At 35.6% G+C, this 13,765-nt stretch overlaps 3 protein-coding genes across 3 annotated transcripts; 2 read left to right on the top strand and 1 right to left on the bottom strand.

Annotated features, from left to right (window-relative positions):
* The first annotated feature begins 253 nt into the window (after positions 1–253).
* Positions 254–4,287, top strand: LOC118034287 (calcium uptake protein, mitochondrial). Its single transcript, XM_073406172.1, is given in 9 exon segments — positions 254–319; positions 670–864; positions 1,649–1,752; positions 1,754–1,870; positions 1,999–2,082; positions 2,366–2,579; positions 2,870–3,160; positions 3,258–3,521; positions 3,651–4,287. Coding segments are annotated over 8 exon segments (1,206 nt in total). The 3' UTR covers positions 3,393–3,521; positions 3,651–4,287.
* Positions 4,288–5,442: 1,155 nt separating this feature from the next.
* LOC118034217 (protein ALP1-like) lies at positions 5,443–6,708 on the bottom strand. The gene has a single exon (XM_035039454.1). The coding sequence runs from the start codon at positions 6,706–6,708 to the stop codon at positions 5,443–5,445; it is 1,266 nt and encodes a 421-aa protein (XP_034895345.1).
* Positions 6,709–8,005: 1,297 nt separating this feature from the next.
* On the top strand, positions 8,006–12,621 carry LOC118034284 (uncharacterized). The gene is made up of 11 exons (XM_073406065.1): positions 8,006–8,460; positions 9,150–9,269; positions 9,404–9,500; positions 9,909–9,944; positions 10,068–10,255; positions 10,357–10,459; positions 10,892–11,077; positions 11,156–11,229; positions 11,569–11,671; positions 11,749–11,842; positions 11,955–12,621. Exons 1-11 carry the CDS (start codon positions 8,129–8,131, stop codon positions 12,356–12,358), a joined length of 1,737 nt encoding a protein of 578 aa, XP_073262166.1. The 5' UTR covers positions 8,006–8,128; the 3' UTR covers positions 12,359–12,621.
* Positions 12,622–13,765: the final 1,144 nt, after the last annotated feature.

The following is a 13,765-nucleotide window of genomic DNA, read 5'->3' on the forward strand; positions in this document are numbered from 1 at the left end:
CGGAGCTGCACAAGAGCATTGCTCACACAATCATAAGGGCCTGATCCATTACCAGTGGCAGCTTATTTGTCAAGATCATCCTTTGGTGGGTCCAACAATGGTGATCATAAGAGTGGAGATGCATTGCTGAAATTTTTATTAAGATCAGTCGCTTCGGGAGTTGTGGTTGTTAGCTCCAGCTTGAGCTTTAGCTACTGGTATCCTTCCTTGGTTGATAAGTGTTCGTTTGTTTCTTTCACCGACAGTGCAGACGATGCAGCATGGGTGTCAAGTGATGATCTTCTTCCACACAAGAAGAAGAAAAGGTTCCTCCTTGGAGGTACATGTAGAAAACAATGGTGTCTCCTAGCTGAATTTTTCACTAATATTCTTCTCCTTATAAGAAGAAATATATATGCAGTGCTTTGAATAGACAGAGCTCTGAATAGGTAACAATTATATTCTAAAAAATGTAGTAATTTTGTACAAGATTTGATATGACTTCTATAATTGATCATATTCACATAATTACTGCCTATACAAAATTTGATTTGAATAGGCAGTAATTAAATTACAAAATAATATTTGATCAATTCCTATAATTAATCAGATTACAGAATCGCAACTCATCATGTCAACAGTACCTCTGTAATTTTTTTCTTCACGTAGAATTTCGGTTTCTGAATTGAGTCATGCATAATATACCAGATTCTTTTTCTACAATATTTTTTTTATCCAGCATATGAACAGATCATACAGACTTTTTCAATACCTGGTATTGGGTACTCCTTTGTATCATTTTTGTCGATTGTTCCAGATTCATACAGGAGAAGAGTTTTCTTTAATTATGAAAAGCGCATCAGGTTGCAAAGCCCTCCAGAGAAGGTACGCAAATGTTTCAGGAATGGAAATATTTTCTTTGTATTTATGCCAGCATTCAATCACACACATTATTGGAGACTCAATTCATTGCAGCAACATGTCTAACTTTAAGCAATGAGAAATCAAATAATGAACTAGAGTTGTTATTTGGTTTTCTGTCTGTTGAAACAAAGCTTTCTTCTTTTCTGATTTACCTCTTCACTATGATTCCAAGTATGCACATTTATTAATTGACAATCCTACGGCCAAGCCTGGTATTGGCAAGGTCAATTCAAGCATGTCTTGGACATTAGATCTCAATCCTGCGTCTCCGGCAGTGGAAGCTATCTAGGCTTTCCAATGCAGAGCAATGGACTACTTCAAAACCATTTGTAGGACATTTATGTTTTACCTGATTGTCTGATCGGGGAAGCTTGAAACCTTTAAATGACTTACGAAAGGCTAATTCATCCACAAATGGAACCAAACATTCAAATATTGTTAGGGGTGTGTATTAAGGAGAGTTAAGGATGTGCATCAAGACAACCTTGCTGTCCTTCAATAAGAGCACCCCAAAACTCAGAAGTGACATGAAAGTCAGTTGTCAACTACCCACTATCTTCCAACTCCTAGTTTTAATAGGATTGATCTTCTTGTACACTAAGTCCACTTTTCATTTTGTTTCCCTGATATTCTTTTTCTTTTTTTTTTTCTTCCTGGGTGTGGAAACCATTATTACAACTATGAGTACTAGTGATATGTTATGCTGCTTCTTTTTTGTGTAATGTTTCATTTATTTTCCTTTCAGATTTTTGAGTACTTCGCATCTTTTAAAAAGCCTGATGGTGAAGTTCTTATGACACCAGCAGACTTGATGAGAGCAGTTGTTCCTGTATTTCCTCCATCAGAGTCAAATCGTTAGAGAAGGATTTCTGAGAGGGGAAACAGTCCCTGGGGAATTGCATTGTGCACCTTCAAGATTTTTCATGCTTTTTGACACTAACAGTGATGGACTTATTTCTTTTTCAGAGTACTAATCTATTGTCTCTGTTGAATTTGCTGGCCTTATGAATCTCTTCAACATCAATCATGTTGCATCACATGTTCTGTTACAGAAACTTGTGTTCTTACTTAGCCCTTTCCATGTTCAACGTTTAGGTACATCTTCTTTGTCACCCTGCTCAGCATTCCTGAATCAAGTTTTTCTGTTGCATTTAAGATGTTTGACCTCGACAATAATGGGTGAGTTGCTTGTAGTTTCAAGATCTATGTGCAGTTGCAGATGACCAGACCAAGAAGCTACTCACAGTAAAGACATTTAGTTCAGTAGAAATATGAATTGCCTTTCTCTTGAAGAAAATTTTTCATTTACTGCTTTCTGGGGACACAGTCCACATTTTTATTAATTCAGCTTCTGCAGAACATCAAAACAATTTTGAAGTTCATTGATACTTATAGTACAATTTGCTTCTTGATTCTCTTATTTCTATTTGTGCTTATTTAAATGCTCGAGTGTTTATAACAGACAAATTGACAGAGAAGAATTTAATAAAGTGATGGGTTTAATGAGAGCTCAAAACAGGCAAGGGGCAAGCCACAGAGATGGAAGGAGATTTGGGTTGAAAGTAGCAGAGCCTGTGGAGAATGGTGGCCTCTTAGAATGCTTCTTTGGCAAAGATGGCAGGACCTGTCTACAACAAGAAAGATTTGTCCAATTTTTGAAGGACTTCCATGATGAAGTATGTGCTTATATTTCCACCTTCTTATTACAGTTTCTGTTGCAATCTGTGTTTTTATTTCCAACCTTCTATTACAGTTTCTGTTGTAATCTCCCATGAAGGGTTTTAAATTAACAGGATTTTTGTTCGGAAATGTCAGGAATGTCATAATATTGATTCGATAGAGGATAAGTTTCCGTTTCCAGTCTAATTGTGCTCTGATGAATCATCAATTCTTGATTCTGTTCATGATCATTGTCTCATTGTACTCGTATACAATTCACAAGAACTGAATCTGTTGAATTTTACAGATTTTACGCCTGGCCCATTATGATTACAGATCATGTGGTACTATATCAGCTAAAGATTTTGCCTTGTCCTTGGTTGCATCAGCTGACATTAGACACATTAGCAAGCTACTCGATCGGGTAGTTGAAGTAAGCAATGAACCACAGATAAGAGACATACGAATTACCTTCGAGGAGTTCAAAAACTTCGCAGAGCTACGTAGACAGTTGCGGTATTTATCTCTCGCCATTTTTAGCTATGGAAAAGTGAATGGGGTGCTAACGAAAAAAGATATCCAGAGAGCTTCATCGCAGGTAAATATTTAGCTGATTGTTACATTTCTTCAAGCTTTGTTGACATCCCATTAACTGTCTTACTTCTCATACTGATATGTGGTTTAAGTTTTACTAGGTATGCGGCATCTCCATCACCAATGATTTGGTTGACATAATATTCCATGTCTTCGATGCTAATCGCGATGGAAACTTAAGTTCGGATGAGTTTGTAAGAGTTCTTCAAGCCGGGTCCCTAGAGAACCAGGATTGAAGGGATTGATGTCTTGTTGTGCAAACTGCGCCAAAAATTACTCATCTGCAAAGCGTCTCCTCTAATATATTAGCCAATACATGGTAAACCTGGACATTTATGCAAATCATATCACCATAGGTATGACAGGTTAGTGACTAACCAACATCTAGTTGCCTGGTAGCAGATTGTCATTTTTGTCTTTTTTTCTTCATGGGGTTGCACTAGAAGTATTCACTGCTGAGATAGGTATTAAAGATTGTCAGGTTTCGTCTGCAGATTGAAGTGAAGGCATCATGGATAGCCCAGAAAAACCATGGCATTCGGAAACATGCTCAGACTCCAATCCAACATGTATTTGCTCCTTCAAGTCACACCAAGTTGTCTCATTTAAGTTTAGAGGTGAAATACTCCCCAGACATTTCCTCTCCTACTCAAGGTCATTTAGGACAGAGATGGGATTAGTATGCTTATTCTTGTCATGAATATAGTACAGTACAGAGGCTTCGGTTTGTTTGTAGAAAATCATGCCATCAATAATTTCCACGATTTTCACGGCCTTGCGTATGGATGTATCCGAGGAGTCTATGTTTGTTGTTAAGCCTGCATGGCCTTTTAAAACATCTCTGGTATTGTGCTCCTTTTCCCCCTTTCCTTCTTTTCCTATTTTTCCTTTGGCAAAAGCAGTGTAAAAAGGTGTTCTGCAATTTGCCTTCCTCTTCTGTTCAATATGTTGTTTAATATTCATTATGCTCCTTTATCACGTACTTCGCATCTGCCTCTAGGATTGAATTTCAACCAAATAAAATCGATTTCTATGGAACACGGGTTTTTCATACTTTCGAAGTTCAAAAGCTAGTCAACATGTTCTTTCAGGAGGAGGCATTTTTTGTTTTCTGGAGCTCAAAATATGCATTTAGAACTTGGGACAGAACCACTAATCAAGTTCCAGTAGTAACTTTCTTCATCATTCTCTACTAAAAACTGAAGCTAAAGATCTAAATAGAATATCCATAGTCCATCCTCACTTGTAAACAAGCACTTCATGAAAAATTGGCTGATGAACCAATACATGAATGATAATGTACACAGTTAAATTCCAACATAAATTTCTAATGTAAGAAAGCTCGTGCAAGCAGTATGGTGCAGATGGTTTACCAAGTGAATAAGCAAATGAATATCTGCATTCATCATTCAAGCGATGGTGAGTATTTTTAGCATAAAAGTCAACACTGATAATATGTGTGTCCATGCAACATAAGCAACCCAGAATACCATGTCCATACTTGTTTATAATACAGATAAACACAGGAAATGCAAGATATTCACGTTTATGTTCATGCAGGCATTATCTGTGATTAAGGAGTCTGTATATAGCATCTCCCACAGCATCTGAATGATGCAAATGGCAAGTGCATTATATTTTTTGGTCTTTGTAATAAAAAAAGGAAATGCCACATTAATAATAATCATTGGACAACAAAGCTATTACAATCATGACAGTTAAATACGATAGCATCATTCTAATGTGCCAAAATCTACACAGCAAGCAAATCCATGGATTATCAGACACAACTCAATCTTGGAACTGATGTGGGATTCATAGGTGCCCATTAATCATACGGAGTATGATCCTTTCAGCACATTGATGTGGGTATGAAAGAAATTAATTAATCAAATTTAAGTGTTTCATCATCCAAATCTTTAGTCATTTGTAAGACTAAGAGAGTTCATGCACCCAAAGGAACAAGCAATTAGATATTTTCAGCTTCATCAACAAAATGATTGTAGTAGTTAAATAAATGTCAGTATTAATCCCCCCATCCCCGACCCCCTTGATCTCTAACACACGCATAGAAACAGAAGAGCACACGCAATGCAGACTCATGTGCATAGATGTATATAATGAGCTAAAGCAGGCCATAAAAGACATCACAATCATCAATAGCCACTCCAATGCTAAAAAGAACAGTTATTTATTTACAGAAAAAGCAAGGTGGACTACAGCAACAATTATTCATCAAGAAATGAGAAAAAGACTACAAGGACAGAACATAACAATTTATACCATTCATTTCCTCATACTGGCCAGACTCAAGTGCTGTGCAAGCGCATCCCTAATCGTCTGTCCAGTCTCATCTCCCTCTCCCTCAAAAACCAGCAATTCCTCCTCTTTTAAGCACCCACCCACACTCTCCTCCGGCAATGGCTCACCCCACTTAATCAAGAAATTATGCAATACACACCCCATAACAATCACAAAAGGCAAAAACTCCAAACTATCCTCTTTCCACCTCCTTGCCAAAAGTTGCCACCTCGCCTTAACTCTCCCAAACGCAGTACTAACCAACTTCATTGCTCTACTATGTGCCACATTGAACTCTCTCTCCGCTGAACCAAAACTATCCTGCTCACTGTAAGGAGTTAACAACCAAGGCAATAATGGGAAACAAGAATCTCCCATTACATACTGAGGGATTGAACAGCCATCGCTTAGCATATAAGTTGGCCCTTTTAACAACTCCGACTCCCTTGAATCCTCAACGCCCAAATAAAGTCTAGTTTGTCTAAAAATGGCTACTGGCTCCATACTACTAGGCCACCCTGCAGAAATATCCAAAAACCTCCCTTCAGAATCCACTAAAGCCTGAACCAATATTGACCCATTTCTCCCAAAAACTTCTCCATCAACCCCAAACCTCCCAAACCCCAAAGCACCACAGCAATTTGGGAGCGAAATCCACCCAAAGCCCACCACAATTCTCTCCAAATCACGGCGAAACTCAAATAAGTCCCCAAGTTTATCATTCACAGCTTTACAAACTGAATAAAACGCAAGGCAGGACGCCTCGGAGGAGTCCAGACCAAACTTACGCGCCACAGTTTTATAACACGCGCCGTGGGCGAGGCGGAAAAGGGCGGATGCAAGAGCGGTTTCTGGAAGGATTGTAGATGGAAGAAAGAAAACGAGGGAAGGAGAAAGGAGAGAAAGGAGGCGGTAAAAATTGGGTCTTGAAAGGCGAAAGAATTGGACCCAACGTTGATCAAAATCTAAGGTGGCGGATGAAACGAAGCGGTTGAACAGGGAGGGTTGTAAAGGGAACTGAGAGGAGGGAGGGGGGAGAGAGGAGAGGAGGGATTCTAGCTGGAGGCATTGGGAAGGTAGGAGGTAGAGGTCGTTTTGGGAAAGGAACGAGTAGGCTGCTGATGAGGCGGTGTTGAGGATGGAAATGACGTGTTGTGCGGTGGCAGTGGTGAGTTTGGGTTTTCTGGGTTTGCGTTTCTTGGTGGTGGGGTTTGGGGTGGTGGGTTTGGAGGTGTCGCCGGTGGTGGCCATTTTGGCTGAGTGGGAGAGAGGTCAGAGGTGAGTGTTGTGAAGTGCTTTGTGGTGCTGAGACTGCAATTGTCAAAACATTACATGGTACCCATGTAAATTTTCATTCTGTTTGGAATTGTATTCCACAGTACTTTTAAAAACTTATTTGTATTTTATTTTATTTTTATTATTTAAATATATTTTTTAAATTTAAAAATAAATTTTAAGAAAAAAAATTTATATATGTGAAAATGTTTTTATAAAACAACACACATTACTAAACATCCTTGCATGTATTAAATTTAAGTAATTATTTTTTTTGGTATAATTTTAGTGGGGATGATTATTTTCAGTTTGGTTCAATTTTTATCAAAAAAAATAACTAAACCAAATTTTTTTTTCAAAAAAAAACCGAAACCATTTCAAACCGACTTGTTTTGATTTGGTTCAGTTTGGTTTTTTAGAAAAAAATCAGTTCAAACCGGTTTGACTCGGTTTTTTTTGGTTTTTTCCGGTTTATCTCGGTTTTTTTCGATTTGACATGTTTTTTTCTGGTTTTTTTTATTTTGGTTTGGTTTTTTTTGGTTTCAGGCTTACAAAACCGAACCGAACCGGTTGATTTTTTTTAAAATTTTAATTGGTTTTTTTTTTTTGGGTTTTTTTCTGGTTTTCTTGGTTTATTTGGTTTTTGGTTTTTTTTGCTTACCCCTAAATTTTAGATAATATTTGAAATTATAGTTGTGGTTATGGTTATAATTATTTTTTAAAATATTTTTTATTTAGAAATATATTAAAATAATATTATTTTTATTTTTTTAAAATTTATTTTTTATATTAATACATCAAAATAATATAAAATTATAAAAAATATTAATTTTAAACAAAAATAAAATTTTAAAAATCTTCAAAAACGATTTTGTAAAACAAAACACTCTTAATTTTTTTATATAATTTAATGGAACTTGTAATTGTAATGGTATGAAAAACTTGTTTTATTTAAAGGACTTAATTTAACTATACGAAAATATAGATATACCAAATTTAAGTACACTAAAATTGAATAACTTAAATGTAATTAAGTATATAATCCACCTTTGAGATTTTTTGAAGTATTATAGCAATTGTTTTTCACTTGTAGTAATAAAAAATAATATTTTTTTATTTTAATATATCAAAATTATTTTAATATTTTTAAAAAATTATTTTTAGTAATAATATATTAAAATAATTCAAATATATATATATATATATATATATATAAAATACAATTTCCAACTAATATTAAACTGGAGCTTTATCTAGTGCCATTCCAACTAATACAATTTCCAATCCAATTAGAAAAACCCAAAAGCAACGTGATCGCCAAGAAAGGAAATTACACAAAACCCCAAAAGAAACCAGCTTCTCATTCACTTCTCACTCTTGCACAAATACAAACACAATGTCTTCTTCTTCTTCTGCTTCAATTGCAAAGCTGAAGGTAGCAGGGACATGGGCAGGACTGTTAGAGGTAGAAACAGAGAATTGGACTGTGCCCATGTTGAGAGAAGAGATTGCAAAGAGATCAAACATGGGTACTGAGTCGATCAACCTAATTTTTGCTGGAAAAGTTTTGAAAGACTGTACTAGTGAGGAAAAAAGCAGTCTTTCTCAGCTGGGTATTAAAAATAACTCTAAAATTCTTGCTTGTCGTGTCTCTGTTGAGGAGGGTAAAACTTTAAAGAACGAATTGTTGGCTGATGATGAAAGGAACCGTAGACTTGCTCGTATTAGGTGAGTTCTCTTTTTCTTTTTATTTTGTTTATATATATTTGGTTTTTTGAAATCGTGTGGCTCAAGGTTTTTCTTTTTTTATATTGACTTGATATTGACTTAATTGGAGTGCTGTCGATGATCGGTTTGTAAGTTTTTGATAGGTTTTATTGTTTTGAATTTAGAGAGCAAATTCTTAAGTGTTATATTTCTTGGGAATTTTGTGTCAAATTTGGTCTCTTTAGGTACTTTTTATCGGTCCTTGGGTTCTTGGTGCTAATAGATTTTTTAGATTTCGCAAACAATTTGATTTGGGTTTTGAATTGTGTAGGTAGATTGAACAACAGTGCTTGAATTTTGTATGGATTGTTATTGATGCAGACTTAGGTATTTGAGCTTTTTTTATAAACTAAGCAGATGAATCAATGAGTGAAGTATTTTGATATGATGGTCAAATCTGTTGGAAGAAGATAGAATTTGAGTTTGAACTCGGTTAATTCTTTATCTGGAAATTTATATAACTCAGGAATGACTAAGCTAAGTTGTTCCAACCCCCAACTAGACTTTTGGATTTATTTGTTGTGCTTCTGCTACATGTTTGTTGAAAATAAATCTCTCAGATGTGCTGACTGAGGATAACATCATTCTGAACATGTCTTTGTAATTTGCTAATTGTTGCATTTCACATGTGGTTTCTTTTAACTTGGCAGGGCAGCTGTTACTGCATTGTCCAAGAGGCATGCAGATGGTGCATTACCTATAGAAGACTTCGATATTGAACTTGAAGATCAGAGCGGGAAGAAAGTGCACTTTTCTGAGACTGATAGACTGTAAGATACTGAAGTAAATTGTGCTCGTAACTTTTCTAGATTGTTTCGATACCTGACAAAAATTCCATGGTTAAGAGTTTAAGCTTCTATCATCCTACTCAATAAGAAGTAAGATCTGAACCATTATTTGGCAGGGCAATAATGACAGGTCTGATGCTCCATACAAGTGGAAAGCGATTTATCAGAAAGCAAATGTTTACTGATGCACTAGAAGTTCTTACTATGGGAGAGGTTAGTTCCTTGTGCATTTATTAAAATGGTCAATTTATTGCAATTGATTTGTATATTTAACTTTTATGGTCTAATCAATTGTTTTGGAGTAAGTTACTGGTGCGTCTTTTAAGATATTCCGATTGAAATTTTTTAGGGGACAGTTTTTGTATCTACATATTATACTTTTTCATAGATTTCCTTTAATTAACTTATCACAATTCCCTTTATTTTTCTTATTTCCTCTGCTTGTCTATTACAATTGGCATTGTGCTCCTTTTCAAAACTTTTCTCATGCATATGAAATGATTTTTAGACTTATTGGATGTCTTTTTTTGGCTTTTGGAAACTTGATTGTTGCTTATCAATTGAGAAACCCTCCAGTAATTGACGAAGGAAATGAATATCCTGTTGATTTCTATGTTGCAGGAGGCTTTCTCTCTATGCAATCCCAAGTCCATTGAAGTGAGTGAGCTATTTTTTTGCTTTAACTAAGATGGTTAATGCTAGATCTCTTTTCTGGTATGTTTTATGGTTAAGTAATTAATACCGTCCTTTTCTTTTGCCTTTTGGCTGTGTTGCTTCCAGCTTGTTGACAATATTCCAATACTGCAAATAGACATGGTCTGGTGTTACTTCATGCTCCGAGATATTGCCTGGATTGCAGTGGCAGGATTACGCCTCAAAAATGCTAGAGAAGGACTTGAGCGTGCTCATGGAAAGGACTCCTCCCGATTCAGACTGCTTCAAGCTGGTCGTACTTCAGAGCTTGCATTGTGAGTGTCTAATGTAAAGTTTTCTGCATGGGTAATGATAGCTGGATTGAAAGTCTTGGTTGGCACTTTGAATGGAACTCCATTCTGTTATTTCTTTGTAGATATTTGCGATTGGAATTGTTGGAAGGAGTGGTGGCTTATCACAGTGGCCAGTTCGACAAATCTAGGAAGTTCTTGGCCTCTGCACAAGAAAAGTTCTTCCAGGTCAAACATTTTTTTCTTTGTGTGCATGTGTGTAAACATGACATTGTATCAGTGAACATACTTTTTAAGTACATAACGTTTTCTCATCTTGGTCGATAAATTCTGGGATAGTTTACTGAATGTTGTCTGATTTTTCTCATTTTTTCTATGGATGATGTATGATGTTTGCAAACTTTTACCAAAATTGAAACCAACCCACTGCAAATAAAATCTAGTTTTTAGTCTTTTTGGTTGAAGTGGTTGCTTTTGAGGCTTGAACTTTTGCAATTGTCTAAACGTTGCAATAAAATTTATGAATCTTAATATTGAGTAATTCTGGATTCTTCATTTACTTTGTCTTTGATCTTCCATCTCAGTGCACTCTTTCTTTTCCTATCAAAGCTTCCTTGCATTTTTATTCCTTCTGAAAACAATCCCTATTGTGGATTCCAGCTACAAGTGCCAGATGAAGCCTTATCACTTGTCATGAGCATGGGCTTTGGGGAATGGGATGCAAAACGAGCATTAAGAATGAGCAATCAGGATATTCAGAGTGCTGTTAATTTTCTTGTAGTGGAAAGGGAAAAGAGAGAACAGAAAAGGGAAGACGACATTCGTCGAAGAAATGAAATAATGCAAGTGTCATAAAATTGACTTCTGTTTCATATGGGATTATCCCATGTTAGTAACATCATTTCTCTGCTGATTTCCAGGGAGCAGAAACGGTATGGAGTTACACTCTTAAAGAAAGCTGTGGATCTCCAAAGACTGACAGAGGTGGTCTCCATAGGGTAAGCAGGCATTTTAATACCTTTGTTAGTGGTGTTCCTGTAAGAAAACATAGTTTCATGTTGGAAAACTTATTTGTAACGAGCATTAGGAGTTCATATATTTGTGCTTCAACATTTGGTACTCAAACGTTTGTTATCCCAATTTCATGCACATTCTTGGTACCAGTGTGTTGGAGGAGCATTTTCATGAACTTCCTCAATATTTTGACATGTAGATTATCAGATTCTTCAATTCTTTAGGGCATTCTGTAAATATGACATTAACACTTGTACTTCCCTTTCCTACTCATTTAGCACTTATCGTCCCTGGTAAAAGCTAAGGGCTCCTCATTGTGGCAGGTTTGAGAAGGAGCTAGCTGCTGAAGCTCTTCGAAAAAATGAGAATGATACTCAAAAAGCATTGGATGACTTGACAAATCCAGAAGCTAATACTGCACTTCAGGTTTCTGAAATTACACATGAAATATTGTTGAATTTCATTTCGAACTTTTATCATTACTAACTTGAGTTGACCTGCAGCATAATATAGAATTGAGGAAAAGGAGAAGACAGCAACGAGCCACTGATGCCACCATTGAACGGCTTGTGTCCATGGGCTTTGAAAGATCAAGAGGTACTAATAAGCAGCTGTGCGTTGTGGTGCCCCTAATTCTAGGCTGTTTCTATGTTTGTAGGCATTATTACCTTGCAAGTTAGTGACATTTATTCTTGCCTGCTTTCTGCAGTGATTGGTGCTGTCCAAGCTGGTGGTTCTTTAGAGCAAGCCATGCATCAACTGCTCACACATTCCAGAGCAGATACCACTGTTGCCGCTGAAAACAGTGCAAATGCTCATGGTTCAACTGTTAACAATAATGCTAGTGCTCCTGATTCAACTCCTACCGACCTTGCTCTGGATAATCTGGATCCAGATGCCCTGGATATTGATTGTAGTAATGAAGGTCCATCAGCTGCTGAAATTGAACAGCGGGATGTGGAGATGGAGGGTGAAATTGCTGATGAACTAGCGAGAGGTGATGCATTGTCTGATTATGACATTGAAGTAGCCAAAGAAGGGGAGGCCATCAATGAGTACCTCGCTTTGCTGGCGTCAGCGGATGGCACTTCGTCTTCCCAATCTTCCCAGTAAGAAGAAACTGACTCAGAGGATGGCACAAAGTGTATCTTCGTGAATATATTGTGAATAGTGGTAATAGCAATTCTGGTGATATGATAGAGCCTTAGTGTTTAAGGGTTGAAACTAAGCATAGGCTGCGTTGTTGTACTGACCTGCACACAGAAAGCAAACGTAATTGCGGCATCCATCTTGAGAGTGATGGTGTTGGCAACGATCCTTTTTATTTTTAAAACAATTCCTGGTTGAAATAAATGCACTATGGAGATGAAAGCCAAGCAGAAGCAACAATTCCCGCGTTTTTGTATTTCTAATAGATTTATCTACTATAAGAAAGGTTGCCCTCACAAAGGGTAAACGTGGAAGAAATTCATACCCATAAGTGTCAACTGAACAGGTTTTTATGTTTTATAGAAAAACAATATTTTCTCATCAAAGAACACATCATGTGAACAGGAAGTTTCTGATTTTTTTTTCAAACTTTTTTTTCCTTTAAATTACATCATTCAATGACTTATTGATAGAATTGGTATTGCAATTGTTACCTAATACATGTAAAAGACTTGGGAAAGCTTAAGCTTCACTTTTTCTGAGTTTACTTTTCATTTTCAAACCGTTATCCTTTCAATTATATCCTATCTTTTAATCTTTTAATGATCGTGTTACAAATTATGGTATAATTATCAAATTAAAAGAAATAAAATTGAATTGTAAAATAAGAGAAAATATATGGCTAATCTTAATCCAAAAATTTATTTTGTTTATTTTTTAGTTTATAGATTAGAAAAAGAAGAGAAAGTCACTAAAAATGATGGAAAATAGAAAATGATTAGTTGTTATGATTTACTGCAACCAAAAGAGCCAGCTTAGTGTCCATAGGTTTTATTTGATGATGAGAGTTCAACGATGATGAGTTTTCTCTCTAAAAATGCCTGGAAAAAAAAAAAAATCAAGTTTAATTTTGGTTTTTTTATGGATTTTAGTTTTCTAAGGTGATTTAGAATGTTTTTAAAGTTAGTAAATGGTTTAGAAAGAATTTTATGGATAGATGAAAGTTGGTTGAAAATTAAATTTTAACCCTGAAAAAACTTTTTTTCCCATAATTTTCTGACCATCAAAGTGGTGGTTGGATTCTAGATTGGATAGACGACACAAGGATTCGTCTCTTTTATATATATATATAGATAAGCCCTAGACAGTTCGTGTGTCTAATTTGACTTCTTTTTTTTAATCTCTAGCATTGGATTTTTTATTAAAAACTAATAATAATTATTTTTTTAAAATTTATTTTTTAATATATGATTGATTTTGAATTGATCTTCAATTTTTTTAGGTTAAAGTCAAGACAACTAGTATTTAAAACTTGATTTTTTTATATCAACACATTCAAAATAATATAAAAATACAAAAAAATATTAATTT

This window comes from Populus alba, chromosome 18, assembly GCF_005239225.2.
Source record: "Populus alba chromosome 18, ASM523922v2, whole genome shotgun sequence".
NCBI lineage: Eukaryota > Viridiplantae > Streptophyta > Magnoliopsida > Malpighiales > Salicaceae > Populus > Populus alba.

Excerpts from the sequence above, each read along its gene's own strand:
- LOC118034217 (XM_035039454.1), bottom strand. The coding sequence starts at position 6,708 with ATGGCCACCACCGGCGACACCTCCAAACCCACCACCCCAAACCCCACC.
- LOC118034284 (XM_073406065.1), top strand. The coding sequence starts at position 8,129 with ATGTCTTCTTCTTCTTCTGCTTCAATTGCAAAGCTGAAGGTAGCAGGG. Across the intron at positions 10,460-10,891 it reads CACAAGAAAAGTTCTTCCAG|CTACAAGTGCCAGATGAAGC; the intron begins GTCAAACATTTT and ends TGTGGATTCCAG. Across the intron at positions 11,078-11,155 it reads GAAGAAATGAAATAATGCAA|CAGAAACGGTATGGAGTTAC; the intron begins GTGTCATAAAAT and ends ATTTCCAGGGAG.